A 21,366-nucleotide genomic window follows, 5' to 3' on the forward strand; every position below is an offset into this window, starting at 1 on the left:
AAAAAGTCAAAAACAGAAGAAAAATAGGTTATTCCCCTCAAGTCTCAAAGGCCTCTGAGTGTATATATTTGCTTAACAGCTAAGCCAGCAGGGCCACACAGATGCAACTTCAGAACAACCAATGTGTGCTTGTGACTGTATTTTACAAGCTGAGGATGGACAGTTTTATGTTCGAAGTGTATTGAATAATAAGGGAATTGCCCAGCTGGCATTTCAATGTTTATTCATGGATGATTCACCTTCCACTGAGTTAAGGTTTAATTTCCGTTGAATTTTGTTTCGGTTTTGCAAAGCAAATCATTGCTAATATAGCGACGTTGTTTCAACAATTCTTATACTACGAGTTCCCTTTTCCTTGGCCATGTCATTTACACCTCCTAGTCATTTCAAGTATTTTGCTGAAAGGAGTATAACACAGACAAAATAATCCACCTTGTCTGTAAGAAGAACTTTGCAAGTTTGACACAATATATCAGTGCATACAAGTACAACCAGTTTATTTTCTTTCAAGTGATCATATTTGACCACTTCTGATTCTAGCATTATGTGAAATGTCTTCATTGTAAACTCAAGATTGTAAAGTGGCCAACAGTTTAAGACATCAGTTCATTACAGGTGTGCAATTTGCAGCAGGTAATTAGAATATGATAATTGCATATTGGATTAAAGTTTTACTTTTATCAGAGGGATGCAATTCCCTCTGATAATAAGATAAACATCTGAAGATTTTGACAGTGACGATGATGTATCTTTAAAAAATCCAAAGAAACCCATGTGTTCTTGTGAACATTCAGATAGAGGGGGAAATATTATACAAAAACACATCAGCGAATAAAGTACAATGGTTTATTAATGCTCCCTGGGATTTGTTGTTAGCCAGGAATTCATACCTCACAATTCTTTTTTGCCTCTCTCTCCAATTTTCTCGAGCCATTTTAAAAGATTAAACATTGCCAGAGGCTACAACATTTAGGTTGTAATAAAATTGTAAAATGCTTACTACAAGTCTGAGTCTCATATTTATTAAGCAACATCTTGAATGTAAGTTGCTGATGTTTTTTTCTTTGTTTTGTCAATTTGTTTTAAGATTGTGTGAGTGTGCATTAAGACACATTCAGACATATGTATGAATACAGATTTACACAGCTTTCCGTGGCTTCTTTCACATTCTCATCGTGATGGCAGTTAATCCCTCAGATGGTTCCATATCCTTTTACATTATTTGAACATTTGCTAGCCATTTTTATTTTGACAAAGCATGGCCAAAGGCTTAGCCATGCACAGTTGAGTCTGGCATGTTAAAATGTTTTTTCACATCCTTATCACCTGCGGTGAGATTTTTCATCACTGTGCTGTTATAAACCATGTGATGGATTCTCATCGGCAACATTGCATGTTCATGGTTATATTAGTGCTCTAATACACCGGAAACTCACTGATTGAGACCAGCATCCTTTCTGAACATAGGGGAAATCTACCATCTCCCATTCTGTCAGGGAAATGATCTACAGCTAATAAATAATGGACAAGCAGCAAATAATAGAATACCAGTATTACAGCATTTTAGAGTGCACAGTAGATTGATGTTCCAGTGCTGTATGCATGCAACTACAACCAGGAACGTGTCTGCAAGTTAGGCATTAAACACCCAATTTCTCAGTGTTGAGCAGCAGAATGGTGTGGTGCAGGGTGTGTAGCTCCCAGAGTGATTTGTGTGAATGTAAAGGAGGAAGCTGTCAAATAAAAGCAAATGGGGGCTTTCCATTTCAGAGTTTTGTTCTTTCTCTCTGCTCCCATTTATTAAAGATGGATTTTTTTGAAACACCAAAATGACACTAAAAAATGAATTGTTATACCTTTGGCATAGCATCTTCCATTAAATAAGATGATAGTCACAGCCAAAAACGCTGGTTGTCTTTCTCCCATGCTGGTTTCATCATTAGTGCTCACACGTTTTAGAACAGAATATTTCCTCCCACATTTGTTGGCTCCTGCTACAAGGTGAACACAGCTTCATCCTCCATAAAATACTTTGCTTATTCAACGAACCATTTTCTTTTTACAATAAATCAACGGCATAAATTGTATGTTTTCCCGATTGTCTGATTCATTTCACATTCTGGCACATCAGGGATTCCCCAGAATTCCTGGGTTTGATGATGCTATCTGTTTCATCAGTTATAAATACATGTTGTATGTGGTTTTTTCAGGTGCACATTTGAGCACTTATTGAAGCACTGTAGAGTTTAGTACTGTAGAGAGTATGTGAGTGCAGCATTGCAACACTGGGATTATAGAGGCTCTCTTCCTATTTTCTGCTCAAAATGGTTTTCCTCTTTACTGTTTTCAAACATGACTCGCTTGCATGAAATCAGACTTAATAACAGGAGTCATGAGGTCAAGAGATTGAGGAAGGCTGCCAGTCTTTTCAATTTTTCAGTTTTGAAAATGTTCCTTTTAATTTGTTGTTATTAACATGCAGCCCCTAACATCATATAGCACTTGTTAAAGAGGCAGTTTGTGAAACTCCCACTTCAATACTAATCTTTCACCTTTCCCCAGTGTTATAATAATTCGTTTCTATTGCTTTAAATTGTAAGAATGAAAAGGCATGAGACCTTCCCTGCAGGAATTAATAATACATCTTTTGTAAAAAAAATGTGTCTTTCTTTTTCCTTTGTCCGTATTCTCACCTTTCCTTTTTGTCTCTGTTAATAACTGTTTCTCCTTTTTCCCCTTTTGTTCTTCTAGGTGATAAAGCTGTCATTTGAAGAGTTTGACCTGGAAAGAGGATACGACACACTAACTATAGGAGATGGAGGGAAAATAGGAGACACTCGGAGGGTACTCTATGTGTAAGCGACACTTATGTGTTCTAGCTCATAATATAGTTATATTGAAATGGAACAGTATAGAACATGTTAATGGTTGCAAGCAGAGAGACAATTGGAGAAACATGGACGCTTTTGTGCAGGTACACAGTATATACTGTATGTTGTATTGTGTTAGCTACATTTTTCTTATGAATGTTTTGTTCACTCTACTTCATCATACATTAGTCCATCTAATAATATGTATATATTTTTTTAATTTGTGAATAATTAAAGTCTCCTCTAAGTCAAAAGGAGAAAGTGATAAACAAGTAATTTTTAACAGTTTGTGTTACTGTCTATGTATTTGTGTGTATGTGTGTGCGTGTGTGTGTTTGAGTAGACTAACCGGTTCCAGTGTCCCTGACCTCATCGTTAGCTTGTCCAATCAGATGTGGCTACACCTGCAGTCAGACGATACAATCGGCTCAGCGGGGTTCAAGGCAGTTTATGAAGGTATGGCCTGCTCCGCAATGAATGCAACTTTTGATACAACCTTCTACCCACATGTTTCTATCTCTCTGTCTCTGAACCAACCCCCCCCCCCCCCCCCCCCCCCCCCCACACACACACACACACACACACACACACACACACACACACACAAAAACAGATGTATACGCTCACATAATGGAGTGTGAAAGTCATTGCATTGCTGACAGAGTGATTCAATAGTGAAAACAACTCCTGTTGTCTGTCCTTGTGTGTAAGTGTGTGTGCGGCTGTGCATTACAAGAAGGTAATAACTGAATTATGAGTCAATCAGCTGATCGTTTTGCTTGGTTATTTTTCATATTATACCAAAGCTAACACTGATAGAGAGATAAAGATGGTGACAGTCACAGTGAGTGAAGGTGAGAGGGAGATATACAGTATAGATGTCCCTCTAAATACTTAATATTTTGAACAATCTATTTATTATATTTATATATTTGATTACCTACTGCATTTCACCATTCCAATGCAGTTCTTTAAATCGAATTGAAGTAAATGGAACAAAAGTTAATTGAATTTACTTGAGACAAAGAGTGAGACAGGTAGAGAAAGAGAGAGATGTAATTTGATAAACGTAGAGACAGAGGAAGAGGGACAACAAAAAAACTGACAGAGTAGGACAGAAGGAGACAAAATGACAAATTGAGAGAGAGGAAATAGACTGTCTAGGACGGATGGAGGGATTATGAGAGAGGTGGAGAGCATGTGAGAGTGAGAGGGATGAAGGTTGTGCTCTGCTGTTTGATTCAGTGATGTTGCTGACAGTGTTGTCCGGGGTCAGTCACTGTTCAAGGGAATCAGCACAGTGTAGCTACAGAAACAGCATGCAACCGTAACTGTACGCAGGTGGTGTTGAACATCATATTACTAAGTTCCCTTGGCTAGGCTAAGACGGTGCTGACCTTGATTTTGTTAGGTTACCATTTGCCCTAGTAACAGTTAGGGCCGTTTTCCTCTTTACAACTTGCCTTAAGTGATCAAAAAGGCCCACCTTAGTTATGTGATATATATATATATATATATATATATATATCTATATCACTCTCCTTCTTGGTCAAATAGCCCTTACATAGCCTGGAGGTGTGTTTGGGGTCATTGTCCTGTTGAAATACAAATGCTGGTCCCACTAAGCGCAAACCAGTTGGGATGGCATGTCGCTGCAGAATGCTGTGGTAGCCATGCTGGTTAAGTATGCCTTGAATTTTGAATAAATCACCAACAGTGTCATCAGCAAAGCACCCCCACACCATCACACCTCCTCCTCCATGCTTCACGGTGGGAACCACACATGTAGAAACCATCTGCTCACCTTTTCTGCGTCTTACAAAGACACGGCAGGTAGAACCAAAAATCTCAAATTTGGACTCATCAGACCAAAGTACAGATTTCCACTGGTTTAATGTCCATTCCTTGTGTTTCTTGGCCCAAGCAAGTCTCTTCTTCTTGTTGTTCTTCCTCAGTGGTGGCTTCTTTGCAGCAATTCGACCATGAAGGCCTGATTCACGCAGTCTCCTCTGAACAGTTGATGTTGAGATGTGTCTGCTACTAGAACTCTGCGAAGCATTTATGTGGGCTCTAATCTGAGGTGCTGTTAATTTGCGGTTTCTGAGGCTGGTAACTCTAATGAATTTATCATCGGCAGCAGAGGTAACTCTTGGTCTTCCTGTCCTGGGGCGGTCCTCATGAGAGCCAGCTTCATCATAGCGTTTGATGGTTTTCGCGACTGCACTTGAGGATACATTCAAAGTTCTTGAAATTTTCCAGATTGACTGACCTTCCTGTTTTAAAGTAATGATGGACTGTCGTTTCTCTTTACTTAGTTGAGTGGTTCTTGCCATAATATGGATTAGAACTGTAGTCGAATAGGCCTATTCACTGTATAGAACTGTGCACCAACCCTGCCTCTGCACAACACAACTGATGGTCTCAAACACATTAAGAAGGCAAGAAATTCCACAAATTAACTCTTGACAAGGCACACCTGTTAATTGAAAACCATTCAGGTGACTACCTCGTGAAGCTGATTGAATGAATGCTAAGAGTGTGCAGAGCTGTCATCAAAGCAAAAGGTGGCTACTTTGAAGAATCTAAAATATAAAACATATTCTGGTTTGTTTAACACTTTTTTTGTTTACCACATTATTCCATGTCATAGTTTTGATGTCTTCAATATTAATCTGCAATGTAGAAAAAAATAAAGAAAAACCATTGAATGAGATGGTGTGTCCAAACCTTTGACTGGTACTGTATATATATTCAAGGATATGACACATTATAAACTTAGATAAAACAAAAAGAAGAAACAAACAAACAAAAAATTGTACTTAATAACCTCTAGATGATCTTGTAGTTTTCCCGAGGATAACCGCCTGCAGTATGCTTTGTGTGTGTGTCCTTACATATATATAACTTGCTGTCACATCATATAATGTCACCATGTTACACACTTTGATCAGAGATACCCCTTGAGAGCCTGAGGTTTTCAGCCGTGCAGAAAAAACATAACACGTGTGTAGCTTTCTTCCTTTTGAATGCATGTTACACTTGTCAATCAAACTCTGTATGTGTGTGTGCGTATGTGCATGTTTGAGAGAGAGAAACAGAGAGGGAGAGAGAGAGAGAGTTATCATCATAAGCACACACTGCCCATTATGATAATTGAGGCTTTTTGAGTTTTCAGGCTGATGGCGATTGGCTGTGAAAATAGTAACGTTGTAAATAATGTACTTTATTTTTGAACTCGTCAAAGGACTGAAAATTTGGATTGAATGTTTTGATGATTCCTCCATAATATCAGAAGTACAATTGTTACTTTATGAAAACATAGTGCATCTGGATACCATCCTTGTTCCATTATTGCAGAATGAATACCCTAACTACCAGCCGTGACAGCATGTGGCTCGTATTGTTTTTCACCTTTTGAGTCACTGTGTGTGTCAACATGGCAAAATGTGGTCCTGGAGACAACTACTGGAGCGAGAACTACCTCAAGTGGTTTTGAGTACTTTGCCCGGTGTTTATATGTTTGGTCTGTCTTGTTGTGCACAGACTTTGTCAGACTTTTTAGAGGAATAAAGTCAAAATCAAAATGAAAGCCAAGATGACAAAGATGGGTGTGGTTTTGAGCAAGGGCGCTGAAAGTAGGGGAACAGGAAGTGGGGAAAAGGCCATTGCCCCCCCCACCTAACGCCTCTGCCCTGATTTGCTGCGCAGCTGTTGTTTTTTAGTTTGATAGTTTTGCATTACAATATTTGCTGTCGGACGACTGATACTCACACAAGCAGTTGGATAAACCAACAATTTTATTATCTCCTGCATGCAGCTGCTTTAACATGTGATGATTGCGTGACTTGTCCTGTACATCAAAACCTGTGTGTTTATAAGGTTTGCTTCGAAACAGAAGCAAATCGCAGTAATGCAAAGTGTATGTTTGTAGTTAATGGGCTTAAACACAAACAAACGAATTGAAAGGTGCCTAAAGTCAATGTATTTTTTTCTTCCTTTTGATTTATAACCTTTGAATACAGTTATCCTCCATTCAGTTTTTTCAATTCAGTTTATTTTGTATAGCCCAGAATCACAAATTACAAATTAGCCTCAGAGGGCTTTACAATCTGTGCACATGCGACATCCTCTGTCCTTCCCTCTCCATGTATGTTGTTTTATTTTTCTATTTTCAATTATGCATATTGCTTTGTAAGATATATGACTTTTGGAGTGGAAAAGAAACAGAATCATAAAATGTCGTCTTGAGTTGTAAATCTATGCCCTGCATTTCAGTAAACAACTTTCAACTTTGAAAGAAAAGAAAGGAAAATAATGACAAGAAGAACAAACTAAAAAAAGACTAAATAGTGAGCGAGAAAGCTGCTACCACCATAAGGACAGACTTACCAGGGGCTCAAGATCGTTGATATCCATCCTGACACTCGTCAACTGTGTGACAGATAGCTCTGAGCCACACACACACACACACACACACACACACACACACACACACACACACACACACACACACACACACACACACACACACACACACACACACACACACACACACACACACACACACACCTGCCACTTCTTTGAGTATTCTACTCTTGTGGATGTACCTACATCCCAACAGATAGTAAAAGAGGAGAACACATGCACACACACACATACATTGCCTCACCTTGAGATGTATTTGCCCAGAGCGATTCCAGGAGCATGGTGGAGCATGTGTTACAAGATGACAGACGTCTGGTAGAATGTCAAATTTTAAAGGAGGGGAGAGAGGCAAGAGCAGTGGATAAAACCATACTGCCATTAAGATAAGAAGGGATAAAAAAGAGAGTGACAAAATGAATGGAATATGATTGCAGGCCAGTTTGGCAATACTGCTAATGTGACACTCATGCCAATAAAGCAGTGTATTGAATCAGATTGAGAGAGCGGGAGCGATAAGAAGAAAATTGAGCACAGTGGGAGCAGGGACAATTTGAAATAAGAACAGGCAGAAAATGTGGGATGAAGATAAAGAAACAAGGAAATGAACAACATGTGTGTAGGAGAAGCAATCATATGTATTATAATGTCACAAACATCATCGTTGCTCTCTTTGATTTGTACCTCCTGCTGGTTTCTTAACAAGAGTATGGTTTGATCAGTGTGTGTGTGTGTTGTCATCTTCCCGTTTGCCTCCACTATTTGTTTTGTCTTTCACAATTAAGTCTGAATTACACTATAATTACCATGACAATAAGCTGTAACAAGGGAAACAGTAAAATTAATTTATTATAGGTTGTATTTCTTTTCGCAACACAACAGTGTCAATAATGGACACTTCTTCAATTTTTGCTTTTTTTGTTTTTGCTCGTCCACACAGCCACATTGAAGTTGCAGCTAGTCCTTATTTTAAGAAATTCTCAATTCTGACCATTTGTCAACCTGTTGACAATCAAAAGAAGAAAGTAGCCACTGCATACATTTTAAGTATGGCCTTTGTGTTAAGACAGCATAAGAAGTCTGTTGACAGGCTGCAGATTCATTCAAAGAAACACACACATTAATGTTAACCCTAACCGCAAGTCTGAAAGAGATTTTACATGAGGATGAACATAGCTAGATTACCATAAACACCACATACAGAATGTTCCGATTTGTCTCACCAACAATCTAAAAATCAATGTATGCATTTTATTGCCATTTAATCCCACCTAACAAGCAGGAACAGACAACCTCTTATCTGAATGTCACCATGTCGGATGTTGACATTAATTATCACCATAAAAACATGGCTGTATGTGTCATGTGTTACAGAGATTGAACGGGGAGGCTGTGGTGATCCTGGGGTGCCGGCATTTGGTCGTCGTAGCGGTGATCGATTTCAACATGGTGACGTGTTGACCTTCTTTTGCCAGTCGGCCTTTGAACTAGTGGGAGAGAGGACCATTACATGCCAACACAATAACCAGTGGTCTGGCAATAAACCCAGTTGTATCTGTAAGTACACATAGTTTATACAGATATATTCATGTCTATCTTGATTGTTTTTCTGTTTATTTCAGCTTTTCTTACCTCTTTTTCATTGATATATCTATTTGTCTTTGCATTTTTTTGCTTTCTTACCCAATTACCTATCAACTTGACCTCTTTCCTTCCTGCCTTTGTTCCTTCATTCCTTCCTGTTTGTAGTTTCATGTTTCTTCAACTTCACGGCTCCATCAGGGACTATATTGTCCCCGAACTACCCAGAGGAGTATGGGAACAACCTGAACTGTGTGTGGTTGATAATCTCTGAACCGGGTAGCCGCATTCATCTCCTGTTCACTGACTTTGACCTGGAGCCGCAGTTTGACTGGTTGGTGATAAAAGATGAAGGTAATTGTATCTTATTATTAAACAGTCATTTTGAAAGTTCAGTTCCTAAATTAACACCTCAGGATATGCATGTATGCAAATTATTAATTGGTAAGACATGTATGTGCATGTATTTTTGTCAAATAATCTGGGGGTGCACTCCTTCTCAATTTAGACTATAACCACTAGGTAAAGATGGCTAGCTGGCAAACTGGATGGAAAGTTGGAATATTTATTTCATTGTGCACTTTTCCACTACACAAAGAACAAAGGGCAATTTGAGCACCCATTGTTATCAAAGATATTGATTTAAACTGGATCAACTAAAGCCTTTGTTTGACTGGCTTGTCATTAAAGATGAAGTTGTGCTTAATCGGCTGGTTGTTAACCTGTCCCTCTGCAGGGATGTTTTTTGGAGCAGGGTTTTGAAAATTGCAGGGCAATTAGTGCTGTTCCACTGGGCAAACAGAAATGAATGTTGCTGCTTCAAAGTCTTCTAGCTTGTTCAGTTTGGTGATCAATCACTGCTGTCACATTGAAACAACACAGTAGGTCTTCTTTTCAGATTTCTTTTTATTTTTTTACTTATTCTATAATTGACATGCGCTTTTGAAAGTTATCAAGATTTTGAAACCTTCATATTTACTGCCGAAAAAGTCCTCTGTATGTTAACTTTTTGATCAGATTAAGAAAGTTGGGTGGAAACCACAAAGGCTGTTTAGTGTTGTGAGAAATATTGCATTAAAATTGTGTGCACTTTGAAGTAAAAAGTAAGTCAATTCAGTTGAATCTAAAATTGCATTTAGTTTATAAAGTTTACAAAGACAGTAAATATGACAGAAGTTGTTTTTTTCATAGCATGATCAGGTTTTGGCTTGTAAATACCTTGAAAAGCATCAGTATTTGTTAATTTAATTGTTACTAATTAGTGTTCAGAAGGTTAACTACTGTTCAAGTGTGCCTAATTTAAAACTCTCCTCTTCAGAATCACACTGAATACATTTCCGAATCAATTTAAACTCAACTGCTGCACCACAGTACTTAACAGGCTGACATATAATAAAAACTGGTTTTAAAGTAATACAACTCAGCATTGCAATGGTGCTTTAATTTGCGATCATTGATAAAAAAGTAGATTTCGGAAGTGATTTTAAGAGGCAGTGTTAGCCATTTGAATAACTGGATCACTTCTCAAGTGTTGCTTATACATCATTGATAATATACATTGATGATTAATTGGCATTGTCTGACATTCTCTCTGTATGTCACACATTCAAATGTAAAACATTTGTATCATTATTATCAACAAGGTTGCTGTTATGCAGCCAATGTTGTGACACACAGTCTGCTGTTTATGCCTTTAAACGTGCAGTCATAAGAAAGAAATGCTTTATTCCCAAAGGAAAATAAATCTGCATCCTAATGCAATAAGAATAAAGTTTATCTGCATCAGTGAAACCCAAGGGCTTTTCCATTCACCTAGGAGTTTATGTGACCTTGACATTCAAGACCTTGATCCCTGTATAATAGAACAATGAAATACAAACAAATGGCAAGCAAAAGTGAACAGAGTAACCATAGTATTAACACCTGAGCTGGGAAACATTCATATGAAATCCAGCCTAAGAAAACCTGATAAAGCTTCAAGGTACGCTTTTGTACAGTTATATAAATGGTTAACATAATCAGAAAGCCATTTGTGTCATCTAATAAAAGAGCACATCGTGATAGTGTTGCAAAAGGCATTTCTGTGGATCTCTCCTCTTGGATAAGACAGTGTAGGACCTTGTCACTCTTTCACCTATTGTTGCATTGCTTCTCTTTTACTCCTGGTCTCTTGCCTATCAATGCAATAATGAATATGTGAAAGAGCTTTTGGGTGTTTGAAGAACAAAGTGAATGGCACTTTGAAAATCAGTCGCCGTGTAGCTTAATTGAGTCTAAGTGCTTGAGATCCAAAACTCCCAAGTCGAGGAGGAATTAAAAAGAAAAGTTTCTGTAGGAGTGTTGGTGAAGAATCCCAATTTCAGCTACAGTGTGTTTTATCACTGAGGTGTTCTTGTATCTCCCTTCCTGTCCCTGGCAGGCTTGCCAACTCACACTGACTTGCACTGCACCTTTTGTTGTTGGATTTTGAATATTATTTTCAATAAATAGTGCGTTCCCTATTGATGAATTCTCTCTGCAATAAATCATGCTGATTGCTCTCTGGTATATTTAAAGGATTAGATGGATCAGGAATAATCTAAAAGTGTCACTACCATTCTCCACATCCAATATCAATATCCAGTACCGACATTTCTAACATATAATTGATTCTGGTGTATCTGATCTGATATTGTACATGCCCTTAAAATATACAATTCAAAAGTAAAATATTAAGTATAAAAAAGTAAAAAAACTGTTCAAGTGTCATCAACAGAATATATGCAATTAATGCACTCAATGACCAGAATAAGTAGAAATCCTACTTTTTCATTGCAACAGCAATTGTATATACACAATCGCTCTATATGGGCATGGTTTAACAGGACTGGATTTATAGACTGTCAGACTTTGAAAAATAACATGATTGCAGATGCCATTGGGTCAGTTTGAGCATCACTGAGACCAGACAGTTGCTTGAAATTTTGAGAGTGACCTTTTCAAATGTAATCCATGAATGGACCAGAACACAAGACACCACTTCAAACCATTTGCTTTGTGAGTAGATGGCCCTTAGTGGATGAACACAGGACATATTGGGTGGGAAAAGCCATAGTGAATAATCACCGGTGCTGCCTCTCCTACCCATACAAAACTGCAGGTGTTTTCTGATGAATCACAGTTCCTGCTGCAGCACCAATCTGCTAGACTCCTGGTGGGCCATCAGCAACAACAAGCATTGTGTTAGTTCTGGCAGCGAACTAAAGTTGTGCATGCCAATAGCTCATCAGCATCAGTTGACATGTATAATCACTGATCACACTCAAACTACATCTCCAATTGCATTCAATCAAGACAATAAAGTGTGCTTTATAATCTCACAATGTCCCTCACTTACTTTTGATCATTATGGCGCTGCTGCTGGTGGTTAATCTGTTTATTTCTACCTGCTATAAACTGCCATTGCTGGCTGTGACAATTGATTTCTCCATCAACCACCTCAGTCTCCTCCTGTTCATGTGTCTTATCACCATTGCTGGGGATGGCATTTCTTTCCTAGTGCATTATGTTTATTCCATATCTCACTGATAAGGGCCTGCTGGGTTCTGTTCTGTGTAGCCCTTTAGGGTTTATATTACGCTCCCTACTGTATCTGTCACTGCTGTTTGGATCATTTGGGAGCACCCTCAAGAGCAGAGTGTATTCATGATACGATGCTGTGACACGAATGTCTCCGACGGAAATGAGGTGATGCATGGTTACAGCTGCACAGACCAGTGGGGGACGTGTAATGGTTTCAGAGCCATTCAATTGGTATACAGTGGGTCCTTTAATGGCTATAGAGCAATGCTTTAATGCCAGAGCATATCTTAACATAGCAGACAGGTTCAGCCATTCATTGCAATCATATACCCCTGAGGGGTTTGATTGGTACTTTGAACAAGATAATCCTCCCTGCCATGGTGACAGAATAGTCTAGGAATACATGGCTCAAGACACCTTCAGGTGAAATAACGTTAATGGCCTGGACACCCCAATCCCCTGATATCAGTTTCTTTGGGATTCACTGAAATGCAGCTTCTGTAGAAAAAAAGCATCTACCCATCAACCTCTGCCTGTTGTGTGAAGGACACCAGAAATCAGCAGGTCCCTTGCTAAGGCCCATATGAGACATGTACGAGCTGTTATTAGGGCTAAAGGTGGATCAATGTGGTACTGAACAGGGGTCTGTATTTTCAGGTAATTGAGTGAATAGTTCTGTTAAGTTATAAATTTAGTTAGAGCTAGGTATCAGCAGGATAATCAGATTTGTTTTCAGTTTAAAGGGGTCTTGATTCGGTATAAATTCAATCCGACATTAATGAGATGAATAAATCCTGTATTGATGAACAGCTACAATGATATATAAGAATGGTTACTCTTCTCTGTGTATTCTCCGTAAAACAAACATTACTACTATACAGATGTGGAAGTACGTGCATCCCACTTTGGGACACTGCTGGCTTTTATTTTACTTTTTATCTTATTATACAGTCAACATGAGATGGTTGCAATAAAATAACACTTCCAGATGAGAATCTTCAAAATGCCAGGAACTTTGTTAAATGGCCTTGTTTTAATACAGTTAAATCTCATTAGTCTCAGAAAAGGACCTAAACCAGTAAAAACACTAGTTATCCTTCAATGGCCTAAAAAGAAACAGTTTTTTGGATCTAAGAATCATTGTTTTTGTTAGCTTAAAATGTTTTAATGTTTATTTTCTAAATAGGGAACGGGTCCTCTTCACAGAGTCTGCCATGTTGCACCACCATGTTTCTGCAGTAGTCCAGAGTGGAGAAACCAAACACTGGCTCTAGAGAGGGCCTTTTGCATTTTTATTGCAGGGGTATTCAGTTGGATGCAATATGCAACCTCACAGCTAGATGCCACTTAACCCTACACACTGCTCCTTATAGGAAAAACACTCAAAGACACAAAGCTTTCAACAGCATATAAAATGTAACTCACTGCTGTTGTTAAAACTCCCACCAGTGTAATGAATTAGTCAAACTGGGCTCTCCAAGGAACAAGCTACAACATTTTAATACAACATACAGTGTCAATATTTTGTCACTCTGGAGGGAAACATTATTAGGCACATTTTGCTGCTAATATTTATTTACATTTATTAGATAAGAAAATGGTAATAGATTATTCCTCCATTTTAGTATTTACAGTATTAGAGAACTGAATAAAGTGAATTGAATGGGTTCTTTTCCCTCTATTGAATTCTTTAATCCCACTGACAGACAGGTGATGGGCTGAAAGTGCTGTCCATTGTGCTACCAAGGGAGTATTTCTTAAAGTATAATATGTACATTGGTAACATTTTCTGTATAATAAAACCAACATATGAGGATCTGTTAACTTTAACAAGAATATTAAGATATATTCAGTCATCTCAAAGTTTTTATTTCCTAACCCTAATAACCATTTATACATCTCTTGAGGTCTCTCGGGGTGTTTTATTTTTCCCTTTAACAGGAGTCCTTCACTTTCCAAGTATGTCCTTGGCCTAATGTTATTCAGACGGAATTAAATAAGCACCATTATAAACGTGTCTGTAAAAGATTGTTTAAACTCTGTTCTATTTTAGGCCTGTCTGAGCCAACGACATTTGGGACGTTCTCGGGAAAAGATGTTCCAGCACAGATCGCCTCGAATGGACACATCATGAGACTGGAATTTCAATCTGATCATTCTAATACCGGAAAAGGCTTCAATATCAGCTACACCAGTATGTGCTACTTACCTACCTACCTACCTACCTGTCTGTGTCTGTCTGTTGATTAGATTTACTGACTTGTAGAACATATAAAACTTGTCTTTTGAGGTCAGCTCCTCAGAATGGAAGGAAAAGGGCTTATTGATAGAGGCAACAGTTGTGTGATCATAAACAAAGACATAAAAACTAAAAAAAGTGTTGTATATTATCAAATGCAGCTGCAACATACAATATGTTTTGAATAAGGGGAAATGTTCTTCCCTTTTTCTTGAAGCACTTTCTTTGTCTTGCGGTGTTGTTGCTATTCTTCTTGACTGATTGCTATTTGTATTTCTTACTCATGCTTTACTTTGTTAAACCTGTCCCATTGTCAGGTTCGAACCTGACTACTGCACCCTGTATACGTCCCTGCTCTAAGCTGAACTAGTTCTGCATGACTGACTCTGATTAATTCTGTGTGATTTCCATGCAGTTTTGCACCATTTCCCACACTGCCTCAAAATTGACCTTGTCTCTGACTTTCCCTTGAGAGGTTACATTTGACAAGTGAAAGTAAAAAGAAAAAAAAAATAATTGTCTCTTCAGCACTACAGAATAAAAAGTCCTACCTCGTATCTTATTGCAAACAATTTTCTCCCTAATCCTAACATAAATAAAAAGTTTGATGCACCATTGAAAGCAAATATGCCATTAGAGTCCTTTTTCATTCACAAACATTCATGTACAGAAAGCCTCTTTATACTCCCCTTTTTTATATGTATATATTTTGCAATGTCTTAACTGTCAACAGTTGTAAAAGACAGACAAAAAACATTATACTGTTGATAAATACCCATTTTCTTTAAAAAAAAAAAAAAAAAAAAAAGACAGTGTTACACTTTAAGTCATAAAATGTTTTGATGATGAAACATTTTGAGAATGTAATTTGAATTTGTCATATCCATTAGTAGGGGAAAGATCAGGCATCTGTGTGCTGTTTCAGTAATTTGGCATTTTAATGCATACATGAATATCAATTGGTATTGCTGTGAGTATATATAATTATCTGTTTATATGACTAATGTTGTATAATGCAAATATTGAATTTGACACACCATAATACATACGATTAATTTATGACTTTAAAGTAAGGGTAAATTGATCCTATAGAGTAAATATGTGTCACAACTAAAGATTTTCTTCATTGTACTGACAGCTATATATAATGACATTAATGCTATATTTGGATAAGGGTGTTTTCAAGTAGTGATTATCATAAACCATTATCTATATTACCTAATTTAAAAAGATGGTTCCCATAAAATACTTTCAACAAATGATTGTGGTTCTATAACAAATACTAACTTTCTTTCACTCAACTACGAAATATAGGCCAGTTATATGAACAGTTATTATTCTGCTCCAATATATTGTATTGTTTGTGATGGACTGCAATAACCACAGCTGAGCCGCAACACAGTGCAATGCTGACCAGGTCTGAGCATCTACTGTATGAACTGGTGCAAAAGGACTTCAAAACTCACTTCCAACCAAGATACAAGAATTCATTGTACACTAGGAATGCGTCCCACCGCAACCCCTTGATAAATCACACGTTGCCAGTACAAAGCTACATCTTGCTATGCCCTCGCTTGAAGTCAGAGCCCTTAGACACTTCATTTTCAACATACGTATTTCTGGCAAAGTTAGAGGTCATTTCTTCATTTCCCTTTCTCTCTCTTTGTCCCAACACTGTTATTTTATCACCGCCAGGAGAATCACAGACAGTCAACTCCAGGCTTTTAGGGTGCTCGAGGCTGCTGGTATATAGAGCGGAAAACACGAGGCACTCAGCAATACAAAAGCAGCGCGCAAAATGCTTCACTCTCATTGAAAACAATTACAAAAAACTGTTCCAGCCTGAAACAATTTGTTTGTCTGATCAGGGCCTTATCCTGCCGTTGACAGTGCTTGCTGCTTGATTGCTGACTCCTCACTCACTACTCTTAAATGGCTGGCTCCCAGCCGTTAGGGGCCACAAGTGATGTCACTGCTGAGTGCACCACTGCCCCTCAGCCCCTGCTCTGGGGCCCGAGACACAGTGGAGGAAAACTGTAGACTATATTTCCCAGGGTAAAACAGTTTGCAAAGTTTTATTGTTTTGGACAGTGTGTTTGGCGAACAGATAACAAAACTAGACATGCAGCTGACTGCATTGCAGCCACTTAGCTGCAGCTCTGTAGCAAGAGACACAGTTAGCCTTTTTGATGGGCATCATCCTCATGTTGATATACGTATTGTTGAAGAAAGAGACTTAACCTAAATAAACACTTTAAGCTGCAGTTCCGCCTGCGAGACAGAGTTGAGACACATGCCTGCACAGAGCCGGCGCAGACATCTGCATTGATTGAAATGAGAGCGTATCTGTTGTGTTGAGTCAATTCAATCATACAATATAGTCGTTGTAAACACACCTGACGGAGATCTGAACTCAACTGAATGCACCTTTCTAGAACTGTATTTTTCTCCCCTTATTTTCAAATCCATCATGTTGATTTCCATCTTTCACTCGGGTTTCTTCTCTGTTGTTTGGCTTGCCCATTTACACAAAACCTTGTCTCACACTTATTGTATCTGAAACACTCACAGCCGATCTCTCTTCTCCCTCCTCTGAGTTTACATGAATATTTTGTCTATTGTCATTTTGTGTTTTCTCATATGTTTGCATCACTCTCATCTTTTTATCCCCTCCAATCTTTTCCACCACTTTTTACTATGTCTGGTGTGTGAAAGTATTCATGGTTATTTTCTGTTTGCCTATGGCCTTTTTAAGCAGTATGTGTGTGCATGTACATGCAAATGTGTTTGTATCCATCTGCCGGTATATGTAATATATGTACGTATTCGTTGCATTTGTGCCCTTTCCCTCTATTTTCTTTTCTCCATCTGCTCTCATTTCTTCTCCATCAGTAGCTAATCAACCTGAGACATGTCCAATCACTGGGCGTGTGCTCTGGGTGGGATCAGGTTAATCTCTGGAATGGGGATGATATAAGCTAAACATGACAGGGTTGAATCCACGTGAAGATAATTCCATTCCCATATTTCCATATCAGTAGAGATGTCACATGTACTGACAGTGATTTACAAACTTTTTTTTTTTTCTGGTAGAACCAATTTTCAGGTATTCAAATAAATTGTTAAACCAAGGAACGTTGTTCAAATTATCAAATATGCATATGTATTCTGAAACACTCCAATAATTCAAACCATTCTATGGTCTGTAGGCACAATGTGTTGTTTTTCTCATTTTTCTGTCACATTTTCTCTCTTATCATTCAGTTGCAAAGAAATGTGGCTATACTTCAGTTTATTTAATTATTTACGGTTTATTTAGTTCTTTGTCTATTCGCTGCTGTTTAAATTTTACTCTCATTGTTATTTCTTTCTAGCATTTGGGCAGAATGAATGTCATGACCCAGGAGTTCCTGTGAATGGTCAAAGGTATGGTGACCAATTTCTGCTCGGCAGCTCGGTGGCTTTTCGCTGTGATCAAGGATTCATAAGGACACAGGTACAACTCTAATATCTGTCTTTATCTACTATAATAGGGTGTTTTTCAGAAAAATAAATACAGATGTTTACTAGGAGTATTAACATTATTAGCATGCTTGATGTTGTTTGTAATAGCAGTCCTAATAAAATGCTACTTACTGTCACGCCACTGGTCTCTGTATAAAAAGTACTTTTGATTAGATTTACTTGTATTTATGTTGTTTACTAATTTTGTTATTTTTTCTGCTTGTATCTTATCCGAAAATAAGTACCATACCTAAGTATCATATCTTTTTACCAGGGGTCCGACCAGGTCACTTGCATCATCCAGGATGGAAATGTTGTTTGGTCGGCGGCTGTACCTCGCTGTGAAGGTGAACACACATACAAACTTTTTTCCTTGTACATGAGCGATGGGCAATTATTGAAAATGTTGGACTTGCCAGAATATAGGGTGACAAAGCAGCTTAAGTGTGCTTATACAAGTTAGGAATTTCACTACATTTCCTCCTCTAATTGCTTTAGCCGCCAGCCTCCCTAAACTTATTCAGCTTGTTTGCACACATCTTTCTCTGTCAACAGTAATCTTAAATGAGATTGGCACAAGTTCTGCTGAAACTAATTCAGGGAGATGCATTCATTATATGCAGACTCCAATATATAGAGATGTATCAATAGCGTGCAGATATGCTACTGCTATGTGGAGGTAATAATAAAAGGACAGTGAATGTAATTTCAACACTTTTTAAAGGGGAATGTTATCCACTGGCTTGTGAGAATTTGTACGCCTTTTTTTTTGTATCCCCTCCATCTTGATTGTATTGTCTAAATGACATTATCAAATGTTGGCTCTTGTTAATAAATGGGATGGAGGAGACAATCCAATTCAATAGGTCTGTCACCTTATTAAATATGGAGTATGGGAAAATATTATCCCTCCCATTGGACAGGGAAGGATAATTATGTTTTATTTCTAGAATTACTCTCTTTTGTGCATCCGATCCATGAGTACCACAACTTCAGTATGCACAGACCGGGTAAAAAGGAAAGTAATTTTCTTTAGCTTGCTGAAAATCTGGAGTTATTTTTAGCAATCAGAAGGATGAAGGTATCAGCAACTTGAGAACAGAAGAAGCGTAAGAGTGGGAAGGATAAGCCCTTGCATACAATATACTGTGGAAAGAGCGATGGATAATGAAAGGATCATGAACTCCAGGCCTAAAGTTTTTTTTTTAAGGATGTTACTATATGTGCTAGCTTAATATGAGTGCTAAACAGACTCGACCAAAACTCAAATACAGTTACAAAGTTATTTTGTATTTTATGGATATGGGTTCTAAACTCCACTGGAGCTAATTCTTGCATTTTAATGTGCCTTGATTTAGATTTTGGGACTCTTAGCTTTAAATTAGTGTCAAGACCTGCCAGCTATGCACAGTTCTTTGAGTTGCAGGGAAAAGAGGAGCCGTTTTCTGGCATCATTGGAGACATAAATATATTTGATTTGCACTATAAATTATCATGCTATAATTATTTTAGCCCTTTTTCCAAAATGAGCAACTCAAATGTGTTTACTGTAGCACAAGATTGCCATAGCACATTTTCTGAAGGTAAATGTTTATGTATGAACTCTATAAATTTAGAAAGGATTAGAGAGCTAAAGTAAATTGGGAAGATGATGAATCTGCTCACTCGATGTGATATGAGCGTTGTGCTCATGCCATAATACTGTTGCGAGAAAACTGATTAATTTCTCTCTCCCTGTGGTTGTGTGTTTATTTCCCTGTAGCTCCATGTGGAGGCCACCTCACATCTCTTACTGGTGTTCTGCTGTCTCCTGGTTGGCCCTCCTTTTATAAAGATTCTCTCAACTGCCAGTGGGTGATTGAAGCACAGCCAGAACATGCTGTGAAAATACACTTTGACAGGTTAGTGATTTGGTTATGTATGCATAGAGAGGTTTGTTTAAGTTTGCTCATTGTTTTCTCAGAATACTTGTCAGATTGTTACGAGAGTTGGATAACATGGTCATCTTAAAGCATGTCCATCATTTTCTTTTCTGTCTGACAGCCACTACATTATTAAGGTAGTCAGTCTATTAGTTGGTCAGTCTTTCAGAAACATCATAAGTTAGTCAAATATAAATATAGTCGTTGACTTACTGCTGCAGTGAATAATTGCTGTTGGCTTTTCGCACATTTTTCTCTGAAAACAAGCCACAAGCAGATGCAGTGTAGCCTGAAATTGCTAAAGCTGAAATTTGTCTTTTTAGGAATTGATGTAAAGGCCAAATTATCTTGATCGCATATGAGGCAGGTCGTTCAGAACTTGCATTGCATGTAAATTTCTTGTGCTGAGCCTAGATAATTGTTAGATCAGTTTTTGATTGTACAGTGTGTAAGTGGTTCCAAACTCTTTGTTTTCTATCCCTCCAGGACAAGTAGGTAATTGCATTGATGTGATATTTATTTTCTAAATCAGTTACCACTGTAATTTATGTTTAAAATTATAACCAGCAACGCTAATGGTTTCATGAACCAACTGTTTCTCAGTGCCCTTCAGACAAAACTGTTAATAATGGTATTTTCATGGTATTTGGTAATTGCAGGCAGAGACAAAAGTGTTGTTCAGCTAGTTATTTATACAAGGTAGATATGTGTTTTTCCTAAGTGCTCAGTTATTTAAATTAGCTGATAGAATGTGAATCAATCACTTTTGTTATTTGCTTCCCACTACAAGCAAATGTTAGCTCTGGGTTACATTAGCTGGTGTTTGGTGTACGCTGCACACAGATTATGTTTGCCACAAAATATTATCTTTGTGTATGTCAGGTTATTGTGCATGTTTTGTTTTTGTGCTATTGTGTCTGTCTAGGTTCCAAACTGAGGTCAACTATGACACACTGGAAATCAGGGATGGCCCCTCATCCTCTTCTCCCCTCATCGGTGAATATCACGGCACCCAAGCGCCTCATTTCCTGATCTCCACGTCCAACGTCCTGTTCCTGTTGTTCACGACAGACAACAGCCGCTCTGCAGCAGGCTTCAGCATCAGATATGAAAGTAAGCCTGATTGACTGACTGATAGAAATGTTTGGTAGACTCAAGATGAATTACTTGCAGGTACTCATACGCAGCAACAATGTTCTGTTCAAACCAGCTTTAAAAGGTGTAATTTACCCACACACACTCACCCTCTTGACTTGTGGTATTTTTG

At 38.0% G+C, this 21,366-nt stretch overlaps 1 protein-coding gene across 1 annotated transcript in view; it reads left to right on the plus strand.

Annotated features, from left to right (window-relative positions):
- LOC129105835 (CUB and sushi domain-containing protein 1-like) overlaps positions 1-21,366 on the plus strand; it is a 357,039-nt gene that overhangs the window by 224,949 nt on the left and 110,724 nt on the right. The window contains exons 12-20 of the mRNA XM_054617046.1: positions 2,752-2,855; positions 3,214-3,326; positions 8,667-8,849; positions 9,042-9,227; positions 14,488-14,628; positions 18,048-18,169; positions 18,452-18,524; positions 19,940-20,078; positions 21,025-21,212. Of these exons, the coding sequence (XP_054473021.1) occupies positions 2,752-2,855; positions 3,214-3,326; positions 8,667-8,849; positions 9,042-9,227; positions 14,488-14,628; positions 18,048-18,169; positions 18,452-18,524; positions 19,940-20,078; positions 21,025-21,212 (1,249 nt within the window). The remainder of the gene's footprint in view (positions 1-2,751; positions 2,856-3,213; positions 3,327-8,666; positions 8,850-9,041; positions 9,228-14,487; positions 14,629-18,047; positions 18,170-18,451; positions 18,525-19,939; positions 20,079-21,024; positions 21,213-21,366) is intronic.

This window comes from Anoplopoma fimbria, chromosome 2 (genome assembly GCF_027596085.1).
Source record: "Anoplopoma fimbria isolate UVic2021 breed Golden Eagle Sablefish chromosome 2, Afim_UVic_2022, whole genome shotgun sequence".
Classification (NCBI taxonomy): Eukaryota; Metazoa; Chordata; class Actinopteri; order Perciformes; family Anoplopomatidae; genus Anoplopoma; species Anoplopoma fimbria.